The 25,875-nt window shown below is 41.7% G+C and overlaps 1 protein-coding gene across 1 annotated transcript in view; it reads left to right on the top strand.

Annotated features, from left to right (window-relative positions):
• DGKQ (diacylglycerol kinase theta) overlaps positions 1-25,875 on the top strand; it is a 103,409-nt gene that overhangs the window by 69,026 nt on the left and 8,508 nt on the right. Inside the window, exons 11-22 of the mRNA XM_082074432.1 lie at positions 589-643; positions 1,232-1,293; positions 1,548-1,698; positions 2,561-2,599; positions 4,215-4,330; positions 11,577-11,728; positions 13,133-13,281; positions 13,851-14,032; positions 15,503-15,603; positions 21,138-21,284; positions 22,892-23,003; positions 24,770-24,922. Of these exons, the coding sequence (XP_081930558.1) occupies positions 589-643; positions 1,232-1,293; positions 1,548-1,698; positions 2,561-2,599; positions 4,215-4,330; positions 11,577-11,728; positions 13,133-13,281; positions 13,851-14,032; positions 15,503-15,603; positions 21,138-21,284; positions 22,892-23,003; positions 24,770-24,922 (1,419 nt within the window). The remainder of the gene's footprint in view (positions 1-588; positions 644-1,231; positions 1,294-1,547; positions 1,699-2,560; positions 2,600-4,214; positions 4,331-11,576; positions 11,729-13,132; positions 13,282-13,850; positions 14,033-15,502; positions 15,604-21,137; positions 21,285-22,891; positions 23,004-24,769; positions 24,923-25,875) is intronic.

The raw sequence follows: 25,875 nt of genomic DNA, 5'->3' as shown, positions 1-25,875 counted from the left end.
CCTGAGTGCCGCTTGTTTCCAGGGTTGCAGTAATCCTAGTGAATGGTTCAACTCTTGGCCGTGCCATCGTTTCTCATCCGGCTGTGAGGGACTCAGGTGTTCTCTGGCAGTATAGTTTGGAAAAGGGCCTGTGGCACATGTGAAGAGCGTTTCATTCTGTCGGTGGTGGTGGGGTGTCCCAGGAGATGGGGCTTTTGCCAAGCCTGGTTCCTGGGCCGTCTTCTCAAAGAGCAACTTTGTTCCCAGTCCTGCACACTTTCTGTGGAAGGACACTCCAGAAATATCCTTGTTGAGCTGCTGGTCACTGAAGGGAGATGGAGTTAGCCATGCTTTACAGTTGCCCCTTTACCATGAAGCTGCAAGGATGACAACGGGAGCCTGGTGCCCCGTGTGGACGTATGAGTGTGTAAAATGAAGACTTTTCCCACGTTGGGAGGAGTGGGTTAGGGAAAGAACATTGTGGTTGATTTAAAAATGTTTAATTTTCCATGCTCTGTGTGTGCAGTGTATGATATAAATTTAATATAAACATCTGGCAAAATTATATTTTAGTCAGAAGCTACATTTACACATTGTATCTTTTGGCAGACGGAGTGTCTCCAGAATTTCAAATTGGTGGAAGTGCTTATGGGCAGTAAGCAAGGTAAGTGTAGGAGCATTGGCCAAAAGCACATCTGTAACTGACCCTCTAGCTTTCTTTTTTTTCCCTTTTAACACAGTCACAATTAACTTTTTACAATAAATGCCTTCACAAATGAAACTTCACCATCATGTTGAAATATTTAATCAGAAGCGATGTTGCTTCTTTACAGCCTAGCTTTAGCTGTAAGTTTTTGCAGTTGTTCTAATATTTTAATAAAATGAAGAAGTTTGTAGTTGTCAGGGATTTTTTTTAAGTCTTTTTTAAAGTCAGGGATAGTTTTAAAGTCTTCCGTCAGACAGCTTGTTACCAAGGTAGAGCTTGTCTTTTGAGAGGCTTCAAACTGTTTCTGCCTTTTTTAAAGGAGGGTGGTGTTTAAGAACTGTGAACAAAATCGAACTGTTCAGAGCAGCTACATGTTTTTTCTGTTGGATAATGAGTAGTCCAGGTCTGCGTGCTCCTTAATGTTTATGTCAGTTGTATGCAGAGTTGTGTATTTTCCCTAAATTTTTTTGTGGTGTTGTTGTTTAATTGAGCCTGATAATAACTTACAGTGCTTTCAAACATGATTAATGTTTTTGCTGTCTCCAGTTCAGCGCATGGTCTTGGACAATCAGGAGCTGATTCTGAATAGACTCAAGGACATAAGAAAGGTAAATCTGAAAAAAAATATGATCTTTTTTTATAGAAAGTCGGAAGTCCCCTTTCTTACAGAAAAAGTAATTGATCAGTTGCCCCTTCAGCTGTCTGATCTGTAGAGAATCTAAGGGCTCGGACTGAAGTTTGTTTCTCTTCATGCTTCTCTAGGCATAGAGGCCTTGATTGCCAAGTTCAGAACTGTTGGGGCTTTGTTTCACAATATCTTTTTGCCAAATGTCATGTCATTTATTTTTCTTTATTTTGGTAGACTTCGATACGTCAGATGAATCAAACAAGATTTTACATTGTGGAAAACAGTGAATCAATTGTACGAGTAAATTTATTTGTTGGTGGCCTTCCACCTCAGCTTTCCCCTGAAGAATACACAAATATTCTCAAGGATGAATTAGCTATCAAAAGTAAGTAGGCAGGTGCATTTTGAGATGTTCACCTGTACAGAATAAAATGCAGTAGCATCTTTTGCTCTTTTTTATTATTTTTTTATTATTTTTTATTATTTTTTTCTTAATGTTTTATGACCTTATTTGAAAAATCAGTCTGCCTTGTACTCTCACAGCATTTTTTTAATTCATCTTAACATGCTCATGGTTGCATGAGCGATGTGAGCGCTCATTATTCACAGAATTATTATTACATTACTTGAGCTATATGGGACCATACAATTTTCTGTGTGTGCGAAAGAGCATCACTTTAGAAAGTGAACTGACATACCTTCCAGCATTCAAATTATGGCAGGACAGTTTAATTCCCTGTGCGTGATTGTTCCTCACCTCTGTTAACCTCTGGCTTCTTTGGCATGGGCTCTCCTCAGTGCAGATCGTGATCTCTGTGCCTTGTCGCGGAGAAGTATGAGCAGTATGTGCACACACACATGGACAAGCACTCAGTGAAAAGAATTTATTTTTCTTTTTCAAATAAGTGCAATTGATTTTTCATAATACTCTTTTCAACCGGTGTGTTCTATAAACAGTGTCAGGAATGCGTCACACTTTTTGTTTCAGGAAACAAAGTATTTTTCCCAGTCTTTTCTGTAACTTTAAGAGGAATTGTACTTTAAATGCCAGAAAGAATTCATAGTCGCCTTTTATGAAAATCACCTTTTCTAACTTGCACAGTAAACTTAGGGAAGTGTTATCTGAAGGTTCTCTCTATATTTGTATAACTTCAAATATTTATATTTCTGTAACTTTAAAAAATATTTTAAATATTTACTCTGAATGTACCCAAGGTTTTATGTGTTTATATTTTTATCCTTTGCAGCAAATGTAGTATCCGTGAGACATGTTTATCAAGCACAAGGTAAGCATTACAATTTCAGTCTTGCAAACTGTGTTTTCAAAACTACAGCCTAATCCTAGAGGCTCTAAGCTTTGAGTATGCTAGTCTTACTGCATAAGCAAAATGCCCTTCAGATAAAATGTAACATGGATTTATGAAGAGCAGTGGCTTAGTGTTACCTTATTAAAAAAAAAGGTTAGCTTCGTGCCTCGTGCAGCAGGAAGTGGTAATAGCTCATCATAAAAATGAGTTTTGAAGTTGCACTTCAACTGAATAGTCCAACAGCACTGAACTGTTAAAAACCCTTCAAGTGCTTTGTCTTTGTTTTGACTTATAAACACTTAAACTTGGTACTGCTTTTGAACTTGATGGGCTTGTTTCAGTCACCATTTCCTAGCACAGTGTTAAGTGGGGGGGATTCAGTGCCTGAAGTCTGAAGAAAATCAGTATACTCATCTCTGCATTCATGCTTTGAGCTGTTGCTTTGTGTTTGCTGCACAAATTTTGTTTCAGCCAGGTCAGAGAAGCCACAAGGTTTCTGAGAGCTGGAGGAGCAGCAGCTCTGAGCAGCTTTAGTGATCTGGTGGAGATCTGCATTTGGTAAAAGTGCGGGATCTTTCTTTTGTACGTTTAGGTGTCCGTATCTGAGAGGTTTCACGTCTTTTGGCAGGCTTAACTTTCACATGACTGCTAAATGAATCTCCCTCTAGGCTGGTTTTGAAGACTGATATGTGCTCCTTTTGTGTATTTGCAGTCTCCACATGGCTAGTTAATACTTACTTTTCGTAAGGACAGCCATAAAGCTTTCAGATGTCCCCTCTCCTTTTCATATTTGCCAATGCAGAAGAGTTGTTCTTGTGATATTCATCCTGTCACAGCTTCATTTAACCAAGTTCACCTCCCTGTGTTTGTAGATGTTTCTGTGTGTATGTGATTTTCATTGTTTTTGTATTTTTTCACTTTATGAGTGTTTTTATGTTTCTGATAACTTCCTGACTCTCACTTTTCATTGCAACCACGTTATGTCACCAGTTTACATTTCACATGCTGTCCATTATACACTTTGGTCTTGTCCTGACATGTTTTCCTCCTCATTAATTGTCTTACTTTAAACTTGTCAGTATTTTTTCTTTTATTTTTCCCTGTCGTCTTCCCTTCTTCCCCATACAGGACCTAAGCCAACATAAAGATTTTGGTGATTCTCAAACCAAATCTTTGCTTGTACTAATTCTTACTGAGATATTGTCAGTGAATGGAACTACTGGATTTTTAATGATGAGATACAAAATGCAACCTGATACCTTTGCCACTTTTATATTATGAGAACCACATGTTAGTTATGACAGAAGTAGGGAAATAGGCCCTGCTTCTGAAGCCCAAAGGAAGTCTTTAAACATGCATCTGTACTGTGCTGCGGGTCCTGTATCGAACTGCTTTGCTTCAACAACAATCTGGGGTGTGAATGAAGGCTTAAGAAACAAAACAGCCCAAATCACTGAAAACAAACAAGTGTTGCAGAGTAACTTTGACTGAAAATGTCCTGAGTAAACTGAGTAAACTTCTGTTATGATATGATGATACTGATTTCCTAATAATAATAGAAAATATAAAAAATAGTTCTGATGCCTCTTTACAGGTGCTGTTGTACTCGAAATTTCATGCTTTTCTGAAGCTGAAAGGATATATATGCTAGTTAAAGATACAACTGTCAATGACAAGCCTCTGAATGCTGTGGTGGTTCCTGAAGTTATGGTAAGAGATGGATTTGAGTCTAAAATATGTCTTTAAAAGAAAAACAGCTACCTGAAGACTTTTTCTGGAAGTGAATCATAAAAGCATAGAACACCAGATTGGAAGGGACCTCAAAGGATCATCTGGTCCAACCTTTCTTGGCAAAAGCACCGTCTAGACAAGATGGCCCCACGCCCTGTCCAGCTGAATCTTTAAAGTGTCCAGTGTTGAGGAATCCACAACTTCCCTGGGGAGATTATTCCAATGGCTGATTTTTCTCATCATGAAAAATTTCCCTCTTGTATCTGACCGAATCTCCTCAGGAGTAACTTGTACTCATTGCCCCCCATCTTTCCGTGTGACTCTTTGTAAGAAGAGTCTTCTGAGTCTCCATCTTCTTCGTAGCCATCCTTTAAATACTGGAACATGGTGATAAGGTCTTCCCTATGCCTTCTTTTCTCAAGCCTGAACAAGCCCAGTTCTCTCAACCTTTCCTCATATGGCGGCTTCCCAGTTCTTCTATTACCTTTGTGGTCCTTTGGAGCCACGTGATGAGCATCTGTAAGTAGTGCGATGAAAAATACTTGAGGGCCTGTACTTCATGTATATGAAATTCCACTGTGAGTTAAGTGACTTGTCCTGTTACTGTTGAGTTGTCAGGAATAACTATACAGGGGAGTAAAACAAAAGGTTTTTTTCTTCTTTTTTCTTTCAATGATCAAAAAGTTAGGTGAGGTTTTATTTGGTGTGTCTTGAAATGCTTACAAAAACTTTGTTTTGGAGACGTTTCCTTGCTAACCATGAGGTGAAGTACTACTGCTAATCTTCACATTTACATTATCTTCAATTCCCCCGTTCTGTAGCAGGGAGAGTTTGGCCGTGTTTAAATGCTGCTTTGTGGATTTCAGAGGAAAACAGTCTTTTGAGAGACTTAGTGCAAGAGTCCTTTCACAAATTTAGGCTTGATTCTAATTTATTAAATTTTGTGGTTACAAATCACTTCCCTCTGAATCAGTTGGTTTAATAATAGGTTTCCTGTTAACAAAGCAGATTCAGGGTGAAAAGAGGGAAATAGTTCACTCTGCAAAGTGATTTTTAACCAAGATGATGTAGGTTCTGTCCAAAAGAGAGTGTAGCAGTAATTACTGTGCCCTGAGCCGCTGTGTAATCTTGCAGTTGCTGTCTTTTGGAGTTGCATTACGGGAAGTGAAATGAGGGCCTTGATGTGGCTTCTTAGAACTTCACAAAAGGGTGAAAACTTAAAAAAATAGAAAACTAGTGGAAACTATGAAACACCTCTAGATGGAAGCGTCTCAAGTTCAATAGCCGTAGTTGCACTTACATGCCTGCTTTTACCTTTTAGAGAGTCCTCTGCGTGTCAAAGTTTTCTGAAAGCAAATTTTTATAGGAGCAGAGTGGACCAGTGGCAGCGCTGATGTGAAACGGGCAAGATTAAAAACTATCTCCCCTCCAAAAAAAGTGGGAGCCTTGTTCTTCTGCATGCATAGGCATTGTGTTTTGTGACATCCTTAGAAACCAAGGTCCCCCTGCGTCCAAATGAGGTTTCAGAGTTTCTGTTGTCAGAAACAGAAGGCGGTGTGAGGATGGAACTCCTTTTGGATGCTTGTTTTTGGTGGGTTTTAGCCAAATGCATTATGAGCTTAAATGTGGTGTGCAGTGTGTGAAGTGGAACATACTCCCCTCTGTTGATTACGTATGTCTGGTTTTCTGACACTAGATATGTCTGAAGTGAGCTTCTTGATGCCAGGAAAATACAGATAATGCTAATCTGTTATGTGGTGCAAGGTATTTTTTAGAAACTTCAGTTCAGGGAATTGCTAGACGTGAATTTCTAATATTTAAGAAGGAGAGAGGGTCTCTACATGTGCACATACATCTTGTTTCTAATGCAGCATGTATTATTTATATTGGGTCATCTCACTGATATGAGCCAAGAGTTAACCTAAACAGTATTTCAGGTGTTGGTCATCTGTGCTTTGGCCACGCAGCTTTCACTGTACACTAATTACTCAGGCTAAACTAATGAGTGATTCTTGACCCTACTTTGGGTAGCAATTGGACTAGATGGCCTCCTGAGGTATTTTCCAATCTAGATTATCCTTTTATCTTATGATACTGCTAGCCTTTGTTTATACTTAATATAAGTGACCATTTAAATACAGCACTAGGAAATGCTTACACAAGCACTGAGAACAATATTACATTTATACTGTGTTTGACATTCCTGTTGTGGGTGAAATACAAAGAAATTGGGAATGAAAGGCTAGTGTGTAGTCTCATAAGAAGAATGAGTGATAAAACAAAGGCCACAGTGTTTTGGTTAATGAATGATTTTTCCTAATTGCTTCGTAAATAAAAACTAACAACACAAACAACCCTTCTTGAAATTCAGTGAAACCACAGAACTAAATTGGTAATCAGCATCTACGTTGTTTTTTGATAGTCCTTTGTTTTCCCAAGGTGATATTCACTTACTCTGTGTTCCTACACCTTCTAAGAGGAGGTCCGGTTCTAGTCTGACGTGTTTAGGTCTGCCAGAAGCGATTCATCCTCTTATCATTACTGAAAAGTTTGAATGCGGAATCCGTTTGTACTGACTGCTAATTAGAAAGTCAAGCAATTAGTGTGATCAGGTGCATTGATCTGTTCTGCTGTTTCATGGTCTCGGGCCCTTAAGAAATTAATCAGAATCTTCATCGTTTCACAGTATGCAAATAAATAAAAATACTCTCTTTGTCGAACTGTGAAAAAAAATGCAGTGTCTTACACAGCTGCTCTGCTGCTGCTGTGTGTAAGGACTTGCAGGGGTGGTTTGGTCCCGCTCTTTAGGTGCACGTCAAGACATGGCGGGGCTGGACCTTTTAACTGAAAGCTGGTTTACCAGAACACCTTGAGCAGTACTGGCAAGCAAGGAAATCATTAGAGGGTTGTATGAGGCCAATATCAGCACAAAGGTGACAAGTTTTTGTGGCTTCATCACTAACGCCACTTGCCAGACAAGTGCTCTCTGATGTATTGTATGTCAGTTCCTTAAGGGTAGGAAAAGGTGGGAGATTCTCAAATGGGTGAAACTTCCAGTTTCATTCATTCCACTAATTCCTTACACAAATGTGTCCAACTTAAAAGCATGATAGTTTAGTGACCCCCCCTTAGCGAAAACACCATGAAGGGTTACTTTCCACCCTTCGTCTGCTGCTATAATTCCCCAAAAAGTAAAGAAAAGGCTCAAGCTGCTGCTGCCTTGATGCAGTTGCATTGAGGCACCTTGCACACCATTCCTCATCAGATGCAATGACTCCTTTCTGGCCAGGCTGCAGGACGGTTGTACTTGGGGCATCCTGAGTCCTTGCATGTGGGAGATGCTGCACACAGCTTGTTTGCAAAAGTTGTGTTGTACTTCTCTCTTAGAGGTTCCTGCAGTTTCTGGAGACAGCCCACCACCCTGGAAGATGCCCCATAGTTGTCGTGCTGGCAGGCTTGTGGCACAGGACACCTTGTTCTGCTTCATTGTGAGATGTGATCACAGAGTACAGTCCACAGAAAGGGGATTATTGTGGCTAATAAGTATTTTACCCCAGCCTGAAGCCGTACTGTGCTAATCCTGACAAATTAAGCAATTCACAGTGGCTGTCAGAGTGTCTGAACCACACGGCCTCCTTCAGCTGTCTCTAAGAAACGAGCAATAAATTCCTTCCTGAACGGCAGCCAACACAAAACCCCTCTGCAGATTTCACTGCTGGAGCAGAGCACCGAAGCCAGGGCTGAAGGGGGGAGTCCTCAGGCTGTGAGTCACCATCCCCTTCTGCCCAGTAACGAACTCACTCCTACGTCCCCGCTGGGGCTTTATTAAGGGATGAAAAAAATTCCTCAGCCCAAGAGTGCTGCCCTTGTGGCCATCTGTAATGGTAACAGAGCAATGCAGCAGCCTTGCTCTGCTGTGCAAACGGTCACAGAGTTTTTGACCCCTACTGAAAAAGTTGTTTTCTTAGAAGGTTGCCTTTATTTAGGGATTTAGCGGCATTTCTTACTCCTTTGAGTTTAATGAAGAGTGATGATGGGAAGCAAGTTCACTGTAAGGCTAAGCAGTTTCTAGGATACTTCTGCTCATTCTACATAGGTATGTTTACTCCGAAATAAGTATAGTTAGGGATTTACATTAGAAGATACTTGAACATGGATTGTTTGTGTGGTAGGACTGCTGAGTTCACACTACATACAGATATTTTCTTAGCTCCAGGCATTCTCTGTGCAGCTGCTTGTTAGTAGCATTCAGGGTAAATGTTTCGCCTTTTTTCTTGTTGTTCAATATTGACACTTGACAATTAGGAAGTCTAGAGGGTGGTTCATAGAAACTGTAAATAAATATTTACAACAATATATATTTACTTGGGTAAGATCTCGGCTGGCTTTCGGAAACACAGCTGTGCTATTGAATGCCTTGGAGCTTACCACATCTCAAAAATCAGTGTGATTCCCTGAAGTTCCTTGTGAATTATTTTAGTTATTTGGTTTTAAATGCAGTGCGTTAGAACTTGCCTGTAAAAGCAAGTAATGTGAAACATGTGTTCAACTTGTCACTTCTAAAGGTCCAAAACCAGTATTTTTAGAAACTGGTTTCCTGAAGAGAAGGTAATCAAATGCTCTTGTCCACATTTCAGTAAGGTGTTTGTTTGACTTGAATGATGGACTCGTGTCTTTTGTCTTATTCTTTTTTGAAAAAGTTTTTGTTTACTGTGAGCTTCAGAACTGATTTTTTTTTTTTCTGTGTATTATCTATCCCCTTACTCCCCTCTTTTTAAACCCTGGAAGTTTCTGTGCATTGAACCAAGCCTGAGGTTTCAGATAGTATGTATTGTTCAGAAAGCTGAGGTGACTGGAGATTTAGGTCGTAAAAGAGTGTTGGAGCAGTGGGAAGCGGCTGGCAGGGGACGGAGGGCAGCTGAACAGGGAGCCTGGGAGGGAACAGTTTTCCCTGTAAGCCCCAGGATACGGTGTTTCCTTTCAGAGCTGCTCTGACTTTAATTGCTTGTGGGATTTTCAATGGACTTTTCACAATGGGTTATGGTAGATAATGGTGCAGGAACTAATGGGCTAATGAGAAGGGCTTTACTGCTGGAAGAGGAGAGCTCTGCTTACTATTTTTGCTAATGCCTGCAATGGCTCAAGGGAAGGAAATCCACGGAAATCCACCTCTCATGTTGGGATGTGTGGATCCTTGAGCTGTTGACCTTACAACTCAAGAAGTCCTTCCTTTTTGTGACGGTGGCATGTATTGTTTTCTTTAGACTTCCTTTGCTGGCTACAAATATCCGTTCCGTGTGCTTAGTAGAAATAAATATATTACCCTCATTGTGTGTTGGTTGCATTTTTAATAATTGATTCTCATTTTCCAATAGAGCCTGAATATGCAGGCCAGGGGTGTTTTGACCTAGCAGTCTTCACAGTGTAGCATGTAGGTGGTTCCTCTGGAGAAAGCTGTGTGGACAGCTTTGCAGCCCCTGTCTTGCCAACCTCATTGTTTTGCCAGCAGTGAAATCTTTGCAGTAAAACCAAGTTTTGAGGCTCTTCGGGCTCTTTGTCAGCCGAAATAGACCCTGTTTGGCTAATTTTTTTTTTTTGAGAAAACATACATGTTTTCAAACTGAATGTCTCTGATAGAATCTAAAGGATGAGGAAGGAAGGGGCGAGAGGAGAAGTGTGTTCCTGCTCCACCAACCTTATGCCTGCTGAAGTGTTCTTCTTCCCAGTGCGTTTTCTGGTTGTGCCTGCGGGTCACACGGAATAGCAGAGAGCATTTCCCGTGCAGGCAGTGACACAGAGAAGGATTTTTATGTGATTGCGGGTATCCTCATGCGTCCGGCAGGGTGTGACGTGCAGAGGATTAGCACCCAGCCCTTTCAGGAAAGTAAAACTTGAGGAAGTCTCTCAAATACTGGGAAGCCTCAAAACAATTGTTTGTTTTTAAGCATCCACGTCAGCTCACAGGTCTGGGGTATCACGACAGTTTGCTTCCTTACAAAGTTATGAATTAATTTGTCCTGATTTCTCTGTTCTTCGCCTTGGTTCACGCTCTCTGGTGTCACTGTGTCCCTCTGGGTGCTGTCTCCTCCCCTCTGGAGCTGCTGCTGTCTCTCTGCATGTTTGCACGCTGCGGTCATGCTGCTGCCTCACCTCCCCCTGAATCATTCTTGTCTAAATTGACTTATATTTAGCACTGTTGTTCTGTTCCCTGAGTCCATCCTGTCAGCTGCGTGACAAATCGCTGTTCCCTGAATGCGGTCCAATTTGTAAATACAAATTACCACAACTTAGGGACTGCAGCAAACGTTTCTGTTTTGAAGTGCATTCATTGAAATGCCCAATGGACTTCTCTGGCCCGTACCTGCCCCACAGCCCGGTGAAAGGTATGCTGGTGTTTTCTGATCTTTCTCGAACTACGTACAAATGGTTTGACGGAATGATTTATGGGCTGGCTGAAAACCAGTCCCAAAGTGGAGGCTTCTGGTGGCTGGAAGCTTTGGCCTCTGTTGAGGCCCCAGGTGCCATTCCGGTGCAGTCCACAGCGGACCTTGGGAGAGCCCTCCCGCCATGGGCGGTGTCTCCCTCTGGAGCAGTTTTTGGATGGGTACGGGGCTCCCCAGCAGCACGGCCATGCTTGGAGAGCCCTTGCCCCAGCAGCTTCAGCAGAGGTGTGAGCATCGTAAGCTACTGACACCAAATCCTCCTGATTACAAATTTTAAATACATATTTTTAAAAGAAGCTTTCAGCCTCATATTTCACGGGGAGGGGCACACCAGTGTCTGCCCCAAACACCTTTGTTGTGACATGTTTTGTCCCTGTAAATTAACATATAAGCTAAGACGACCACAAAAAGACAAATGTTTCAATTGTTTTGGGAAAAGTTCTCTTTGCAAGGAGAGTGTTTGAATTGTGCCTGACTGGCAGGTACTTTTTCCCTCACATCGTTCTTTGGCGTAGACTGTTTACTGAAAATGTGTAGGAAGGACTACTTAAAATGCCTTTGTCTTTAACGTTGGGCTCAGTGGGTTAAGGAAACTTCAGTTCCCAGTAAAACAAGATCAGCAGCTAACCTGCCCATTGCCTGGACATTCGGTATTTTTATTTATCCAATCTGGATTTTTTTGCTAAGCATCAAGGAAGCTTCTGGAAATACTTCCAAGATGCAGTAGTATTTTTCCTGCCTAACCATGGCTTGGGCTTATCCTTTTTCTTGTCTTCTTTCAGGCTTCCAAGATACCGCAGAACTGCTGCCCACTTCTTGTGTTTGTGAATCCAAAAAGTGGTGGTCTGAAGGGTCGGGATCTGCTGTACAGTTTTAGAAAGCTGCTAAACCCACATCAGGTCTTTGAACTCACCAATGGTGGCCCACTGCCTGGGTAAGTCATCAGATTTTTAAAATTATTCTATTTATGTTGTTTTCTTATGTTTTGAAAGCATGGATCAGATTCACTTGTTATGAAGATATAAATTGCTTCTGTTGTGTGCCTAACGACCAGAGCAGCGGATCACTCCTTCTGACTGGTTCTCACTGTGAGAACAGATCTAAACTTTGAGATTCTCTAAAGAAAAGGGAATGAGAGTAGTTCCTGATGTATATGCTTATATGAAGTCTAATGGAGTCCCGTCCTGAGAAAGTTATATGCAGTTTTCAATAACACAGATTTAACAATTATTAAAAATAAACAATTATTAAAAATAAAAATTTTATAATTGAATGGGGATGGAAAGAGAAATGTCACATTGCCCAACGAGGGCTCATTTTTGCTTTTATTTCCTCTGAAGTTTCATGGGAACTAACAGGAAAGTGTAATAAAATTTTCTGTCTTGAAACTTGGCCACAATTGCAGAATTAACAGGGCCTGCCTGGTCGCAGCTGCGACATCTCTAAATACAAGGAACAGAACATGATGTGCTTTTAGGGAGGCAGGAATCCATTACTTGATTTAATCAACACTGCTTTGTTACCAGCTTCATAAAATTGAAAGTGATGGTTGTAGTCTACTCAGAATAGCCTCATTCCTTCAGAACTGCTGTAGCGAAGACCTGTCATGACAAGCCCTTAAAAGCAAAAGCTTTCATGGAAGAAATGTGGCTTATGCAGGAGGCAGGAAGAACAAGCTGCACAAACTGTTTTTTGTCAGAACTGCACGACTCTGTTGTCTTTCTAATGCAGTTCAAGCTGCAACCTCAGTAATGCTTTTGTTTTGTTTTGTCAATAGAATCCTTCTGTAGATTTATGGCAAAGTGCGTCCACTTGTTCATTCCTCCTTGTGCAGTGGAAAATAAAAATTCCTTTGGGGGGTATCTTGGTATGTAGGGTGAAAAGCCACAAAAGGTAAGAGCACCCAGGAAAATAGTACTACGAAGAAGAAAAGGTACTATGAGTCCTATGACAAAGTAAAGAACAAACAAAAAACCAACAAGAACAAAACCACGCATCACTAATCAACATCTCTACTAGGTTTTAGAGAGTTATAGATGTTCACATTGAAATTATGAAAAGTTAGATTTCTGTGTCTTTGATGAAAAAGGATGTGATTAAGAATTAACCTCTAGCTGTGAAGAATCTTGGAAGAATGTGCTTTTCACTCTTTATAACCAGCTTTATCTAAAAGTTCCTGGTTTTCCATTCATTTTGTTGAAGTTGATCCAGGAACTGATGGTAAAGGGGAAGAAAAAAATCCAAAATTTGTTATCCTAAATAGCATTTTAAGAGGCTTTGCTTTTCCTGTACTATGTTGTAACGTTTCTTTTCCCCTTTGCCTTGTTTCCCGATGAAGGTTTCACACGTTCTCTCAAGTCCCCTCGTTCCGAGTGCTGGTGTGCGGAGGGGACGGCACCGTGGGCTGGGTCCTCGGTGCGCTGGAGGAGATCAGGCACAAGCTGGTGTGCTCAGAGCCCTCAGTTGCCATCTTACCTTTAGGAACAGGTGAGAATCACAGCGAGCACCGTTCTCCTGAGGGCAGAAGGCCTCCCAGGTTTATTTTTATTTATCCAGCCAGCAAACATCTCAGATTTGCAGTACAGATGCCGTGACTCGGTATGCAATAACAGCTTTTCAAGGAAATGTCAGTCATGCTTTCTGAAGGGAAAACGAGCAGCAGGGGTGTTGGTACAGGTATGTCTGAGTGGGCAGGAGCTGGAAAAGGCAAACTGTTCTCCTCCTGTCAACCACCAGTCCATCAGCCATTGCTGTAAACCGGTGAACTTGGCTGCTCCCTGACTTCTCAACTCCATAGCTGTTTTTTCCATCACTTCTTCTGAAAACATTTCAGATGAGACAGCATATATGTATGTGATACTAGCACATGTGCAGCCACAACAATGCTGGAACATTTTTTCTGCTGGTTAACTTTTCAGTCCAGTGTAACTACTTCTGTGATTTCTTTGGAGCACCCTAATGAGATCTGATTTGTAGAACAAGGCTGATGTACTTTATGGTTCTTTTAGCTAACTTAAGAAATGCAGTCATACTTCGGGGTTCTTCATTGTTATTAGGTAATGACTTGGGGAGGGTCTTGCGCTGGGGAGCTGGCTACAGTGGGGAGGACCCCTACTCGGTTTTGGTTTCCGTGGATGAGGCAGACGACGTTCTCATGGATCGCTGGACTATCCTTTTGGATGCAGAAGAGCCAGTTGAAGGCGCAGAGAATGGTGTTGCAGAACCTGAGCCTCCAAAGGTGAGCTGAGCACCGTTTGGGTCTGATTCTTAGGAACTGTTGTTTGAGTGAAAAATCAGGAGATAGATATTAATGTAGTTTAATCTTTTATGGTTTATCCATCTTTGAGCTTGGGCCTTACTGAGCTGCTCTTTAGGGAACACAGCACATGCCTGGATTAGTGCTTCAGTTTTGGTAGGACTGGTTGGCTGCAGAACACACTTTATAGCTGCTTGGCAAAAACTGTCTGATAGAGGATTAATCAAAAGATTCGAGTGGCAATGGTGTACCTATTTGCTTCACTTGGGAAGAAATCTATTTATCAAATAAGAAAAGCTTTTTGAAGGAATGCCAAATAATTTCAGAACACTGGTAAAACTGGAGTGTAAACCAAAAAACACACCCCCCCCTCCAAAAAAAAGTAGTCTCATCTTTAACAGTTTAAAAAATGGCTATGAGTTGCTGGCCTTTACAGGCAGTAAATCCTTCTGTCATCTTGCTGCCATTGCATGTCTGTATATGTGGCATCTGTTTTATATTGGCAACTGTTTTATTTTTTTGGAGTGGAAGTCCTTGTCCCTTGGTTCATATTACTTGTTTCTGTTTAGGAAAAATAAAAATCATTGGTTGTAGATGGTGATTTCAGAGCTTTATGTGAATCCTGGTTCTGTTTATCTTTTGAGAAAGAAATTGCATGAGGGAGTGTCAAAAGAAAAGTAGGAAATTGTAATAATAGTAGCAGTTATCTAAGATTTTAGTCAAGTTGCTGGAAAATCCCAGGCATTATGTGTCACTTGGAGGTTTTAAGTTGCTCAGGTTCCAGATGTTTTTCACTCGTTGAAGACAGGGGTTGGTTTGCCCTGAGTGCCTAATCTACTTTTTTAAGGTGAAGGGTGTGAGAGCCAAGGACTAGGACAGAAAAGCTGTGGAACTAACTGGTATGCAAAGCAAGAATTAATTGCAGAAATAGTTGAAATCTGTAGAAACTTGAGACTGGCATATAGGGAGCTATTTAAAATGCAGCTGAGTAGGTGAAGTCAAGTTCTCCACTCATCTGGGTTAAGTCAGTCACCTTCCAAAGTAAGGAGAAGGGTCTTCCGAGCCATGTCATGATAAACCCATGGCTGATGCCAAAAATAATGATGGAGTAAGTGTTCAGCAGCTTGTGTAGTAATTGCATAAAATCACTTTGAGAACTTGGGTTGGTTTTATTTCCGCATTGTTTTTATTTCTGCCTTATTATGCTTGTTACTTGCAATTAAGATTAGATTTTGAAGTTTCTGATACTTTGGAAATAATGACTACACATGTCAACAGTTGTCCATACAGCTTTATTTTTAGTGCAGTGTTTCTGGAAAATGTTTTCCGGAATCTGTCAAGATGCAAATGACTTGGAGGGATCATCTGCAAGGCTTAATTTTGTTGAAAAATTTTGGAATCTCTTCATTTAGAAACATGAGGAGGAAATCATACAATTTTTTTTTTTGTCAGATTGTACAGATGAACAATTACTGTGGTCTTGGCATCGATGCAGAGTTGAGCTTGGACTTTCATCACGCCAGAGAAGAAGAACCAGGGAAATTTAACAGCAGGTAATCCTGGGGAAACCAAACTGTGCGGTGTTGTGTAACTTCCAGCTTACACTGTGACTGATGGACTTGAAATGCTACAGGTGTCCACAGGCAATATTGCCCGAGGCAGAACTGGCACAGGGAGGAATTAAGTTATCTATGAATTCGTAGACACAGAATTCAGGGGTTTTGTTTGGTTTTCTTTTTGGTTTTGGGCTTGTTTTCTCGTTGGTTGGTTGGTTGGTTTGTTTTTCCTTTACCGAGAGAGAGCACCAAAGCCATTTTGGAAGCTCTGTCATTATAATTCAACATACTTATTTGCCAATAACTGCAATGTTGAGTTCAGTGAAATTCTGAGGTACTGGAGGTGTCTTATTCAAAGCCTTTAGCCAGGGGAGAGGGCAGGGCTGCTATGTGAACAATAAACACACTGTTCAGAACTTCTTTGTACGTTTCCCACCCATCCTTAGTGCCGTGGTAGCACCTGCATGCAGGTAACCAGGATAGGAAAAGATACCTGTATCTCAAGTCAGACTGTGTGATTACAAAGGTGTGGAGAGAGACCTTCCTCCTTTCTGGCATGTAAAATAATCAATAATAGTACTTTTTCTTCTTCCCATAATCACTTAAATTGATGAGAAAAAGAAATCACATTTGTGCAATTAACCAGTAATTCCTTGTAGAAACAGTTTTCATCTACTTTCCCTTATGTTTGTGAGTAAATGTCCTCTAAATTGTTCCTCAGTAGCCAGAGAGAATTACAGCCAGTTACAACTATGCAATATTCAAATCCTAACTATCAAAAATATTTTCTGACTGGTTATGAGTGTAATGATGTATAGTCCCACCCATCTTGTAGAGTTGCATCTGTCATTACAGGCACTGCTTCTGTTCTTTGCTTAAAAAATTAATAATACAGGATACTGTTTGTGGTACATAAGTTTCTACTAGGCACAGGTTTATGTTTTCAGTCCACTGGATTAAAAACATCATAGGTAGTAAAACCAGGCAATAAGTTTGCATACAGTGCTGCCTGTTCTAGTGTATAAAACTGTTCCAGATTTATTTGTGAAATTAAAATAGTGTAAGAGTTATGTTCGTTTTCTTTTAAAATATACTGCTCTGACTTTGGAAAGCTGCAGCACTTCAAATATGTGTCCTTTCTTTATTGGCACTGTATTTAAGGGTTATACTCTTTTAAAAATCATTTTCAGTAAATTAACTAAGAAGAGTGGCAAATTAATGCCAGGAGCAACAGCTGCTGGCATGTGAACTGGCTGCTCTTGAGTGCAGAACAGGAAGTTTCAGTTGTGGCTACAGAAGTCGCAGGTGTCCTTGGAGGGACAATGGGCTTGAGTGCTCTTCTGAACCAAGACTTTAAGTTAGTGAAATGTCCCATGTGGTGGGTCCCTTTACTCGCTCAGGACTCTGTACCTGAGGCTGGCAGCTCACAGTGCAGTGGTGACTGGTTTCCCCCAGGGAATTTAGTGCTGAGCTTGCATCGCAGGGCGGTAGAAATAATGTATGTTGAGGCAGTGATGGTTTTTACATTGTTGAGTGCCCAGCTATGTGAGGTTTTTTCACACCATAAAACTTAAGGATCAGGGCATCTGCCATCATTCCTCTGTTCCCACAGGCTCACAGAATGTTAGGGATTGAAAGGGATCTCAAAAGATCATCCAGTCCAATCCCCCTGCCAGAGCAGGAACACTTAGATGAGGTTACACAGGAATGTGTCCAGGCGGGTTTGGAATGTCTCCAGAGAAGGAGACTCCACAACCCCCCTGGGCAGCCTGTTCCAGTGCCCTGTCACCCTCACTGAGAAGAAGTTTCTTCTCAAATTTAAATGGAACCTCCTGTGTTCCAGTTTGTATACATTGCCCCTTGTCACCAAGAGGAGCCTGGCTTCATCCTCCTGACACTCACAGTTTACATATTTATAAACATTAATAAGGTCACCCCTCAGTCTCCTCTTCTCCAAGCTAAAGAGACCCAGCTCCCTCAGCCTTTCCTCATAAGGGAGGTGCTCCACTCCCTTAATCATCTTTGTTGCCCTGCGCTGGACCCTCTCCAGCAGTTCCCTGTCCTTCTTGAACTGAGGGGCCCAGAACTGGACACAATATTCCAGATGTGGTCTCACCAGGGCAGAGTAGATGGGAAGGAGAACTTCTCTGGACCTACTAACCACCCCCCTTCTAATACACCCCAGGATGCCTTTGGCCTTCCTGGCCACAAGGGCACAGTGCTGGCTCATGGTCATCCTGCTGTCCACCAGGACCCCCAGGTCCCTTTCCCCTACGCTGCTCTCCAACAGGTCGTTTGGATGCTGGAGCAGTCTTCAGTGTTGTCTGTTACCAAAGAGACCACATCTTGTTTGTGCCATCCAAGGCTGGCAGGAGGCTGCTGTGGCAGGCAGTCTCCTGGATGTGAGGTTAGGCAGAGAGAATATTCTGCACAATTTACAGCAGGTTTAGAATTGTTTTACAAAGCTACAAAGCTGTTTTCTCTCTCGGTAGGGGGAGGTTTTGAAAGTATTGGTTGTTGAATTTGTTGGTTGTGGGGTTTAAAATACTACAACAGCTACTATTTTTTTGCTTCTTGGGCCATCTGTATGTGAACCTGGTAAAAGTTCTTTCCCAGTCAGTAAGATCACCCTAATAAAAGCACGCAGAGCTCTTAGCTTCTGTAGTGGAAGTTTCCCACCCAGCGGTGGGCTTGTTGAATTGCAGAATTAGATGAATGGTGGTCATTTTGTTTAGCTTGATAGCTTTCCATGCTGTGTGTCCTGTGGTTCTGAGGGGTTTGCTTCTGAGGTATGTTACCTAGCCGTTTATAAGTGCTCATGGGAAACTGCAGTTCATTTTAAAAGGCCCATCACACAGATTTCTTATCCATCACCTTCAAAAAAGAGTTTCCCAAACCTGCCCTTCTGGATGTGCAGCAGTTGGCAAGAGCTCTGAAGACTCTGGCTTTCTGCATCAGCTCACTTCGCCTCTTCATGGCTTGTGAGTACTGGCTTCTTTGTTTTGTTTTCATGAAAGCCTGGAGAGCGGTTACTGATGCTCTTTCTTCCTTGGGCCACCAGAGGTGCTTCCTGCTCAAGCAATCACTGAGATGATTAAACTGGTTGTGTAAATTGACACTGTGGTGTCTCCTTGAGTCTATGGAGACTTGTTTGTGGGACTTCTTAAGAGTAAAGGTGTTTTTTCAGTTTGCTCTATCAAGGATAAATACAACATTGCAATACTTAAAAAAAAAAAAAAAAGTTTACTTCATAATCTATGAAACTGGTCATATATGGGATCACTTTTTAACTTCATCTATTCTGAAATACACAGCTAAACTGAAGAATTAGTCCAGCCTTCTGAACGTCCCTCATGAAGGGTGTATGTAGCTTTATGGATGTAGCCATCAGGTAGTGTGTGAATGTTGGCTCTACTTGTAGTGCATCTTTTATAGAAAGACAAATCAAAGGGTGATTCCTGAGCTGTGTAGGTCAAGTCCCCAAACTCATGTGAGCAGTAGGATGTTACTTCAATACCTGTACTCTAGAGAGCCCTCCAAATAATTTTGGCAAGAAATAATGATGCAAGTGTAACCCCATCTGGGTGTTCCTGTTCCAGCAGAGGGATTGGACTAGATGATCTTTCAAGGTCCCTTCCAATCCCTAACATTCTGTGATTCTGTGAAGTGTCTCAGCTGAGCTGATGCAAGGGTTCACTGGCTGCATGGGGACGGGTGACCTGCAGGTGACACCTTGCCCGCCCCTCTCATCCCCATCAGTGTCATTTACAGCAGGGACTGCAGTGAGTCTCACCTAATGCCAACCTTGCTTTCCTTCAGCACAAGTAAGGTGTTGGAGATGGCTCCAAGGACAACTTCGTCCTTCCCACCTTGCTAATTAACTGTGGTGAAACTGCTGTCTGCAAAATGTATCTAACCAGGGGTTTGCTTTAGCAGATACTTATTCATTCTACCCAAGTGGGCAAGGTAGTGTGTCTACTGTGTGGCTTATGCTAACAGTAGTCTGACAGCTTCCACTGGCACTTTCTCCCCGAATCATGTCCCACGCGTAGATGTGCACAGACAGACAGGTGGTGATTCTCTCTAGTGGTGGATGTACAGAGATCACACTTCCAAGCTTGGCTGGCCGTTTCACTCATAAAACCTTTCAGACACCGTCAAAACCACTGAGTAGGAACTGGCGTGGTAGCATCACAGAAATTGATTTGTTCATTCTTACTTCGTCTCCATGTCCTAATAACATATATGAATGGAATATGTATGCAAGAATGGAGCAGTGGGGTGAAATCTCTGCCATTTACCCTTGGTTGCACATCACAGGGTTCTGTATCCAATCTCTCTGGATCCGGTGGACTTGCATGATCCCTAAGTGCTTCTTAGAAGTCACGTAATGCAGGACCGTGTGTGCAGTTGTGGCACTGTGTCATGTTCTTTCAGTTTCTGCCTGCTTCCTTCTACATTTAACAAAAAATAATACTTCCCAGGGATATTTAAAGTGTTTCCTACCAATATTCTGTTATTTTTCAGTTGTATCCGAATAAGACAAAACCTGTCTTAGCATAGACACGTCTTATTGTCTGAAGTAGAGGCATACATTAAGCATATGTTAACTGGTGTTACATCAGGTACCTTTAATTGGGTGCTGTTTAAAACTGTTAGTATATAAGGCTAATCATTCCCATTGTAGTAAATTAAGAGCACTGAGCACTGTCTGTCTGAAGAGCTGACTATAACCCACATGCTAAACTTGTCCTGCCCACTTAAATGTCTACAGCGTTTAGACATAATGCTTGAGAGATTTTGCAGAATTGGATACCAATGACATCCATGTGCTAGTCAGGTCAAATAATGGAAATTTATGCTTTTTATTTTAAGGTTGCCCTGAAGGCCATGTATCCAAAGGTTTCCATTACTGAAGAAAATAGTGTTTAAATCACGTGTTTATGCTATTCTTAAAATATTTTGACATTTCTGGGGATGCCATAAAATCTTTCTCATCTTTTTTAACTCTAAAATTAGAGATGTTAGAGCTCTGTCACAGGTTAACATTACTAAGCATGTTTTAAGTTTCTACAGCTGAGTGTATTTCAAATGAATTAGCAATTGTAAAGACTTGCAAAGGTTGTTATGCCTTAATTATTCTAGCACTGCACAAGAAAACATTTTAAAATGTTTCATGAAGACTCCTAGCTCTTAGTTAAAAAAACAAAAAGCTGTATTTTAGCCCAGAAGTGTACCTTTCGAAGAGGCATTGCATTCAGGCAGTGCTTTAAGAAGGAATTATTTTTCTGTAGTAAAATTTCACAGATCTCCACATACCTTGACAGCACAGATCATCCTTTAAGTAAAAGTTATGTGAAGTAGCGGTTTGTGGCTTACGCTTTGTTTTTGCATAAAGCTAGAAGAATTTGGAGAGGGTTTAAATGGAAAATCTCTTTAGCATACCTGCTAGAGGATGGTACTGCTGTATGTATGAGAAAGCGCTGTGCTGGGCCTTACCTTTTAGTTGCAGGATGTTTGTCTGCTCTTAGGTTTCACAACAAAGGAGTTTACGTCAAAGTTGGGCTGCAGAAGATAAGTCATACCAGAAACCTTCACAAAGACATAAAGCTTCAAGTGGACCAGCACGAGGTGGAGTTACCAAGTATAGAAGGACTCATTTTCATTAATATACCCAGGTAAAAAGAAGAGGAAGGATCCTGTACGAATGCATGTCTGGCTGTATGAATGGAAACGCTGCTTGGTATTTGAGCACAAAATGTTAAATGGTTAGATAAGATGCTAAATAGGTGGTTGCTACTGGGTATTTCTGATTATTGCCTGATTTGCTGGCTTTGCCATGGTGCCTCAGGAGCCAGCTATTCATACCATTTTGACATAGTTTTTCTGATTCTTTTAAAGTTGTGGTCTCACTCCACATAAAGATGGCACTATCTTGTTTTCCCTGTGCAGACCCCCATCCATTTGCTATTTCTTCTGTGTCCTAACAGTAATTTGGAATGATTTCATCACCAAAGGTCTTCAGACTTCCTTTGGAGCAGTTTTCTAGTAAAACTTGGCTTTTTAGGCATGGTTGTAGGCCCGTGGCTTCTGTCCACTACCATTTTACCCCTCGCCCAAGCTATTTGAATGGTCCACTGGATTTCACCATGACTTGTAGAAGGATGATCAGGTTGCACACCCTTTCTGGCATGCTGGAGACCAGGTGCCTAAGCAGCCCCTGCAGTGAAGGACAGCCAGGATCACACTGTCAAACGCTGTCCAGGCCCCACTGCCAGCTGTTCGGTGTGTGTGGAGTCAGTGATGCTCCGGGTAGCTGTGGAAAACCCACAGTTCAGGCACCTTTTGTGGGGTTGTGGGGGCTCCCCTGGCAGCTGCAGAGAACTGGAGTTACTGCTGTGGAAGAAAGGAAGGCAAATCTGTGGGAAATCTGGCTGCCTTTGGTGGGCTGCTGGTAGAGGCAGGTTTTGTGCTTGCACAAAACTAGTAGATAATTAGTGCTGCCATACTACTTTTTTCAAGTACACCCTCACCTCAAAAGTACCTGTTATCTCTTTCTATTTAGTCTGAAAATGTTTCAGCTTTTTATTGAAGTATATATTTACATGTGCCCACATGTATGTGCACTTGGACATACACACAAGTATGCAATGCACATGAGAGCTGTGGAGAAAAAAAGATCACGATTGGTGCTGAGCAGTCAATACACTAAAACATTAAGCGAGTGATTTGAGTAAGGAGGGTCAATACTGCACAAAATGCAACATGGTGTTAAATTGTCAGAAGTGTTTCAGAGGACTGAAGTGCAGGAATACCTGCTCAACTACAAGTGGCTTTGGCCACATACAAGAATGAAAACTTGATACTGTGTTAGCTTTAGTTTCTCTTCAGTAGCTTCTATGAATATTGTCAAGATCAGTAAGATCTATGTCAAGTTCTTCAGTCTCGGAAGCTAAGGGTTAGTTTAGCTATAACCAGCAAACTGAAACTCTTTGGAATTACTTTGTTCTTACCTACTCTTTTTCTTTCAAATGGAAACTACTTGTTTCACTCCCATTTTCACTCCTAAAGTATCTGTTCAGAATTCTTCCAAATTTTAGGAAAGCCCTTCCTGCTTTTGCGTTGCAGGAAAGCTGTGTTGTCTCGTCCAGTTGGTGGGGAGCAGAGTGTCCAGCTTTTCAAGTCTGATGAAGCAGCCACCACTCGCAGGGCTCGGGGCAGGGAGCTCTGGGTTCCTGTGGCAGGTGGGTCTGTATGTGGTGACTGTGGTGTGTTCTCTACGCAGCTGGGGGTCCGGAGCTGATCTCTGGGGGTCTGAGAGCGATAACCGCTTTGAGAAGCCACGCATCGATGATGGCCTGCTGGAAGTTGTGGGTGTGACTGGTGTGGTTCACATGGTAAGCTGATGTCCCAGTAAAAACAGAGCATTGCAAATGTGCAGTCCTAAAACGTATGCATTTATGTTAAGGATATACCATTGTTTATTCAGATACTTGTTGTGCCACGCAGAATTGGTTACAGACCAGCACTGGCTGTCTGTGAACAACACGGTGGGATGTCGGGAGTTCCGCTGCAGCTGGCAGGCCTGTCCATGGACTGCAGGGCCTTCTCATTGCCTGTTTATTGGCGTGCCCTCAGGATCCATGCTTAGGTGTCAGACTGCAGCAGGTGGAATGGAAACTGAAGAGACCTGTGGTTGGATCAGAACAAGTAATAGGAGTGTGAAGAACTTGGTAAAAGTGTGTGGTGAAAGGCTTCGTGTCTTAAGTAGGCTTTGAAACAAGGCCAGAAACATACATGTTTACATATATTTTAAATACATATATATATAAAGGAATGCACTCACTTTCTCATAACAGGTAACATGTTGTCAAAACCAAACAGTTCATGGTATGAAAACAAGATTTTATTTTAACATTACAAAAACACCCACTCTTCACTTAGTGTATTTGCAAAAAATCTTGTCATACCTTATCACGGCCAGGGCAAAGATTCCTTCTAGACATGTGGCTGTGTAATTACCTGCCGCAGGCTTTCCGACAGCTGTCTCTGAGGATCTGATGCTAGCTGCTTTTGATCTGAATGCTACATGAAGCAGGTGGTATGCGAGTTCTGCAAAGAATATTATGACTCAATTTCTGCAACTTTCGTTCTTCCACGTATTACCTATTTTTACAATGGCCTGCTGTTAGCAATGTGGTCCTGTGGGATGGTAGGTTATTTTTGTCTTTTCCTCATATTTCTTTCACTATCTTAAGAAATCTGTGTGTGAAAAAGTATATGTGGTCAGGTTACTAGAGACAACTAATCCATACAACCACCAAAAATGGAAGGTGAGTGCTTCAAATTGTTTGTGCAGCTTGACCTTTGGTGTTGGCAGATTTACAGTTTTGTAATTAGATCTTTTTAAGGAAGACAAATATACAACATTCCATTAGAAGAAGTGGTTTGGTAGGGATCCTTAAAATATTTGTGAAGTTTGAAGCAACAAGGAGTGTACCCATTGCTTTGGACTATGAATGTTAACAAACCTGTGCTCTGGTTTTGTGATCTTATGTTAAGGTTTTTACTCCCATGTTTGGTGTCTGTACGCATTCCCCAAGAGAATGTTGCAGCAGAAAGTTCACTGTGCTTCACTTTGTACAGTTAACACTCAGCCATTAGTTGTAGTTGAGTAGATATATATGGTATTGAGTATATATACATATGTATAAATGCATATGGAGTTGAGTTTGGGAAAACTCTCCCTTTCAGTAAAGTGCTTTTAGTCTTTTGAGTTTCACATGTGCTGAAGTCTGTGTGTATATTTAGGTGTTCTGAAAATGTGTTTACTAAGGTATGGAGGGGGGAAGTGTAAAAGCAAATGACTTTCGTGAGCGCATGCTCCCTGGCCAACCCGGGCAAACAAATTACCTCTGTGTGTAGGATGTTTTGCTTCCAGCAACCTGTGCAGGGGTATCTGAGTTCTTCGTGCACTAACTTAAATAATTAATGCTGTGTCAGTAAAGGCATCTTATCCAGATTATGCCTAAATGGTTCTTTTTACTTGAAACTTAAAATATCAGGTGAGGATAAAATTCTGTCCACTCAGTTTAAGTGCAGCTAATATTTGTGTGTCTTGTTGGTTGCGATGATTGATATTCTGGCTTTTACTTCCTAACAGGGTCAAGTCCAAGGTGGTTTTCGATCAGGAATCCGCATAGCCCAAGGCTCATATTTTCGTGTAACACTCCTAAAGCCAATTCCAGTTCAAGTTGATGGAGAGCCCTGGATTCAGGCCCCTGGCCAGATTATTATTTCTGCTGCAGGACCAAAGGTACTGGCTGTAGGTTTGTCTTAGCATGTTGACTTTGTTCATCAGTGGATCTTATGATATTTTCTTGCTTATTTGTTATGTTCTGATGGTTAACTTTAAAGAAACTGGTTGGCACAGTGTGGTAACTGTTGGATAAATACACAGCAGTTTCTACACAGCATGGTTTGAGGGCCCTCTCCACCGGCTCAGATGTGGCTTGTATTTAAAAAAAACAGTCCCTGAGCTTCAGCCTAGTGACTTAATTTTTTTCCCCTATATTGAGACCTCCAGGCAGTGTTGCTTGTCCTGGAGCAGACCACGGTTATGAGGGTGGTGGCAGAACTGCAGTGTGCGGGGTAGGAAGCGTCTGCTGGCAGTGCCGGAGGAGGGAGGTCTGTCAGAGACCAGCAAAGGAGAAAACTGATTAATGGAGGAGGGGAGTCTCAGAAAATACTTTGGAATAAATGGTGTCTGTTTTTCCTTGGTATCTCAGTGTATATGTATAAGGAAAAACACATCAGCTACCTAAGAATTTAACTTCTTTGTTCACTCTGAAGTTGTGAAGTAACTGTCACGGAGGCAGCCCGAGGTTAGTTTAAGGGACAACAGGGCCCAAAACAACTTTTATTAAACTGGTGAGAAACAAGGTTTTAGCACTCTGAAGTGACTTAAATACAGGTTCGAATATCAGTTGAGGAAAATTATTAAGGGGCAGCAACTAATACAACAGGCGGTCCGCAGTGTGCATGCACGTGGCTTCACCCAAAACAATGCCGGAGCCAGCCCTGAGTCCCGGAGAAGTACACACTTGCCTAAACACGGTGTGGGAGTATTTTAAAGAGATACACATACTCGTAGTGAGTACATAAAGTGTACACTGGCGATTGTGCGAGCGTAAATTTATAATACACTCGCAATCCTGCGAGGGTTAATACACGTGCAAATGTGCACGGAATATTACATGTGCTTATGTG

Source organism: Streptopelia decaocto, assembly GCF_964273445.1.
Source record: "Streptopelia decaocto genome assembly, chromosome: Z".
Classification (NCBI taxonomy): domain Eukaryota; kingdom Metazoa; phylum Chordata; class Aves; order Columbiformes; family Columbidae; genus Streptopelia; species Streptopelia decaocto.
Note: the sequence above shows the minus strand (reverse complement) of the source record. Positions and strands in the feature narration are given on the sequence as shown.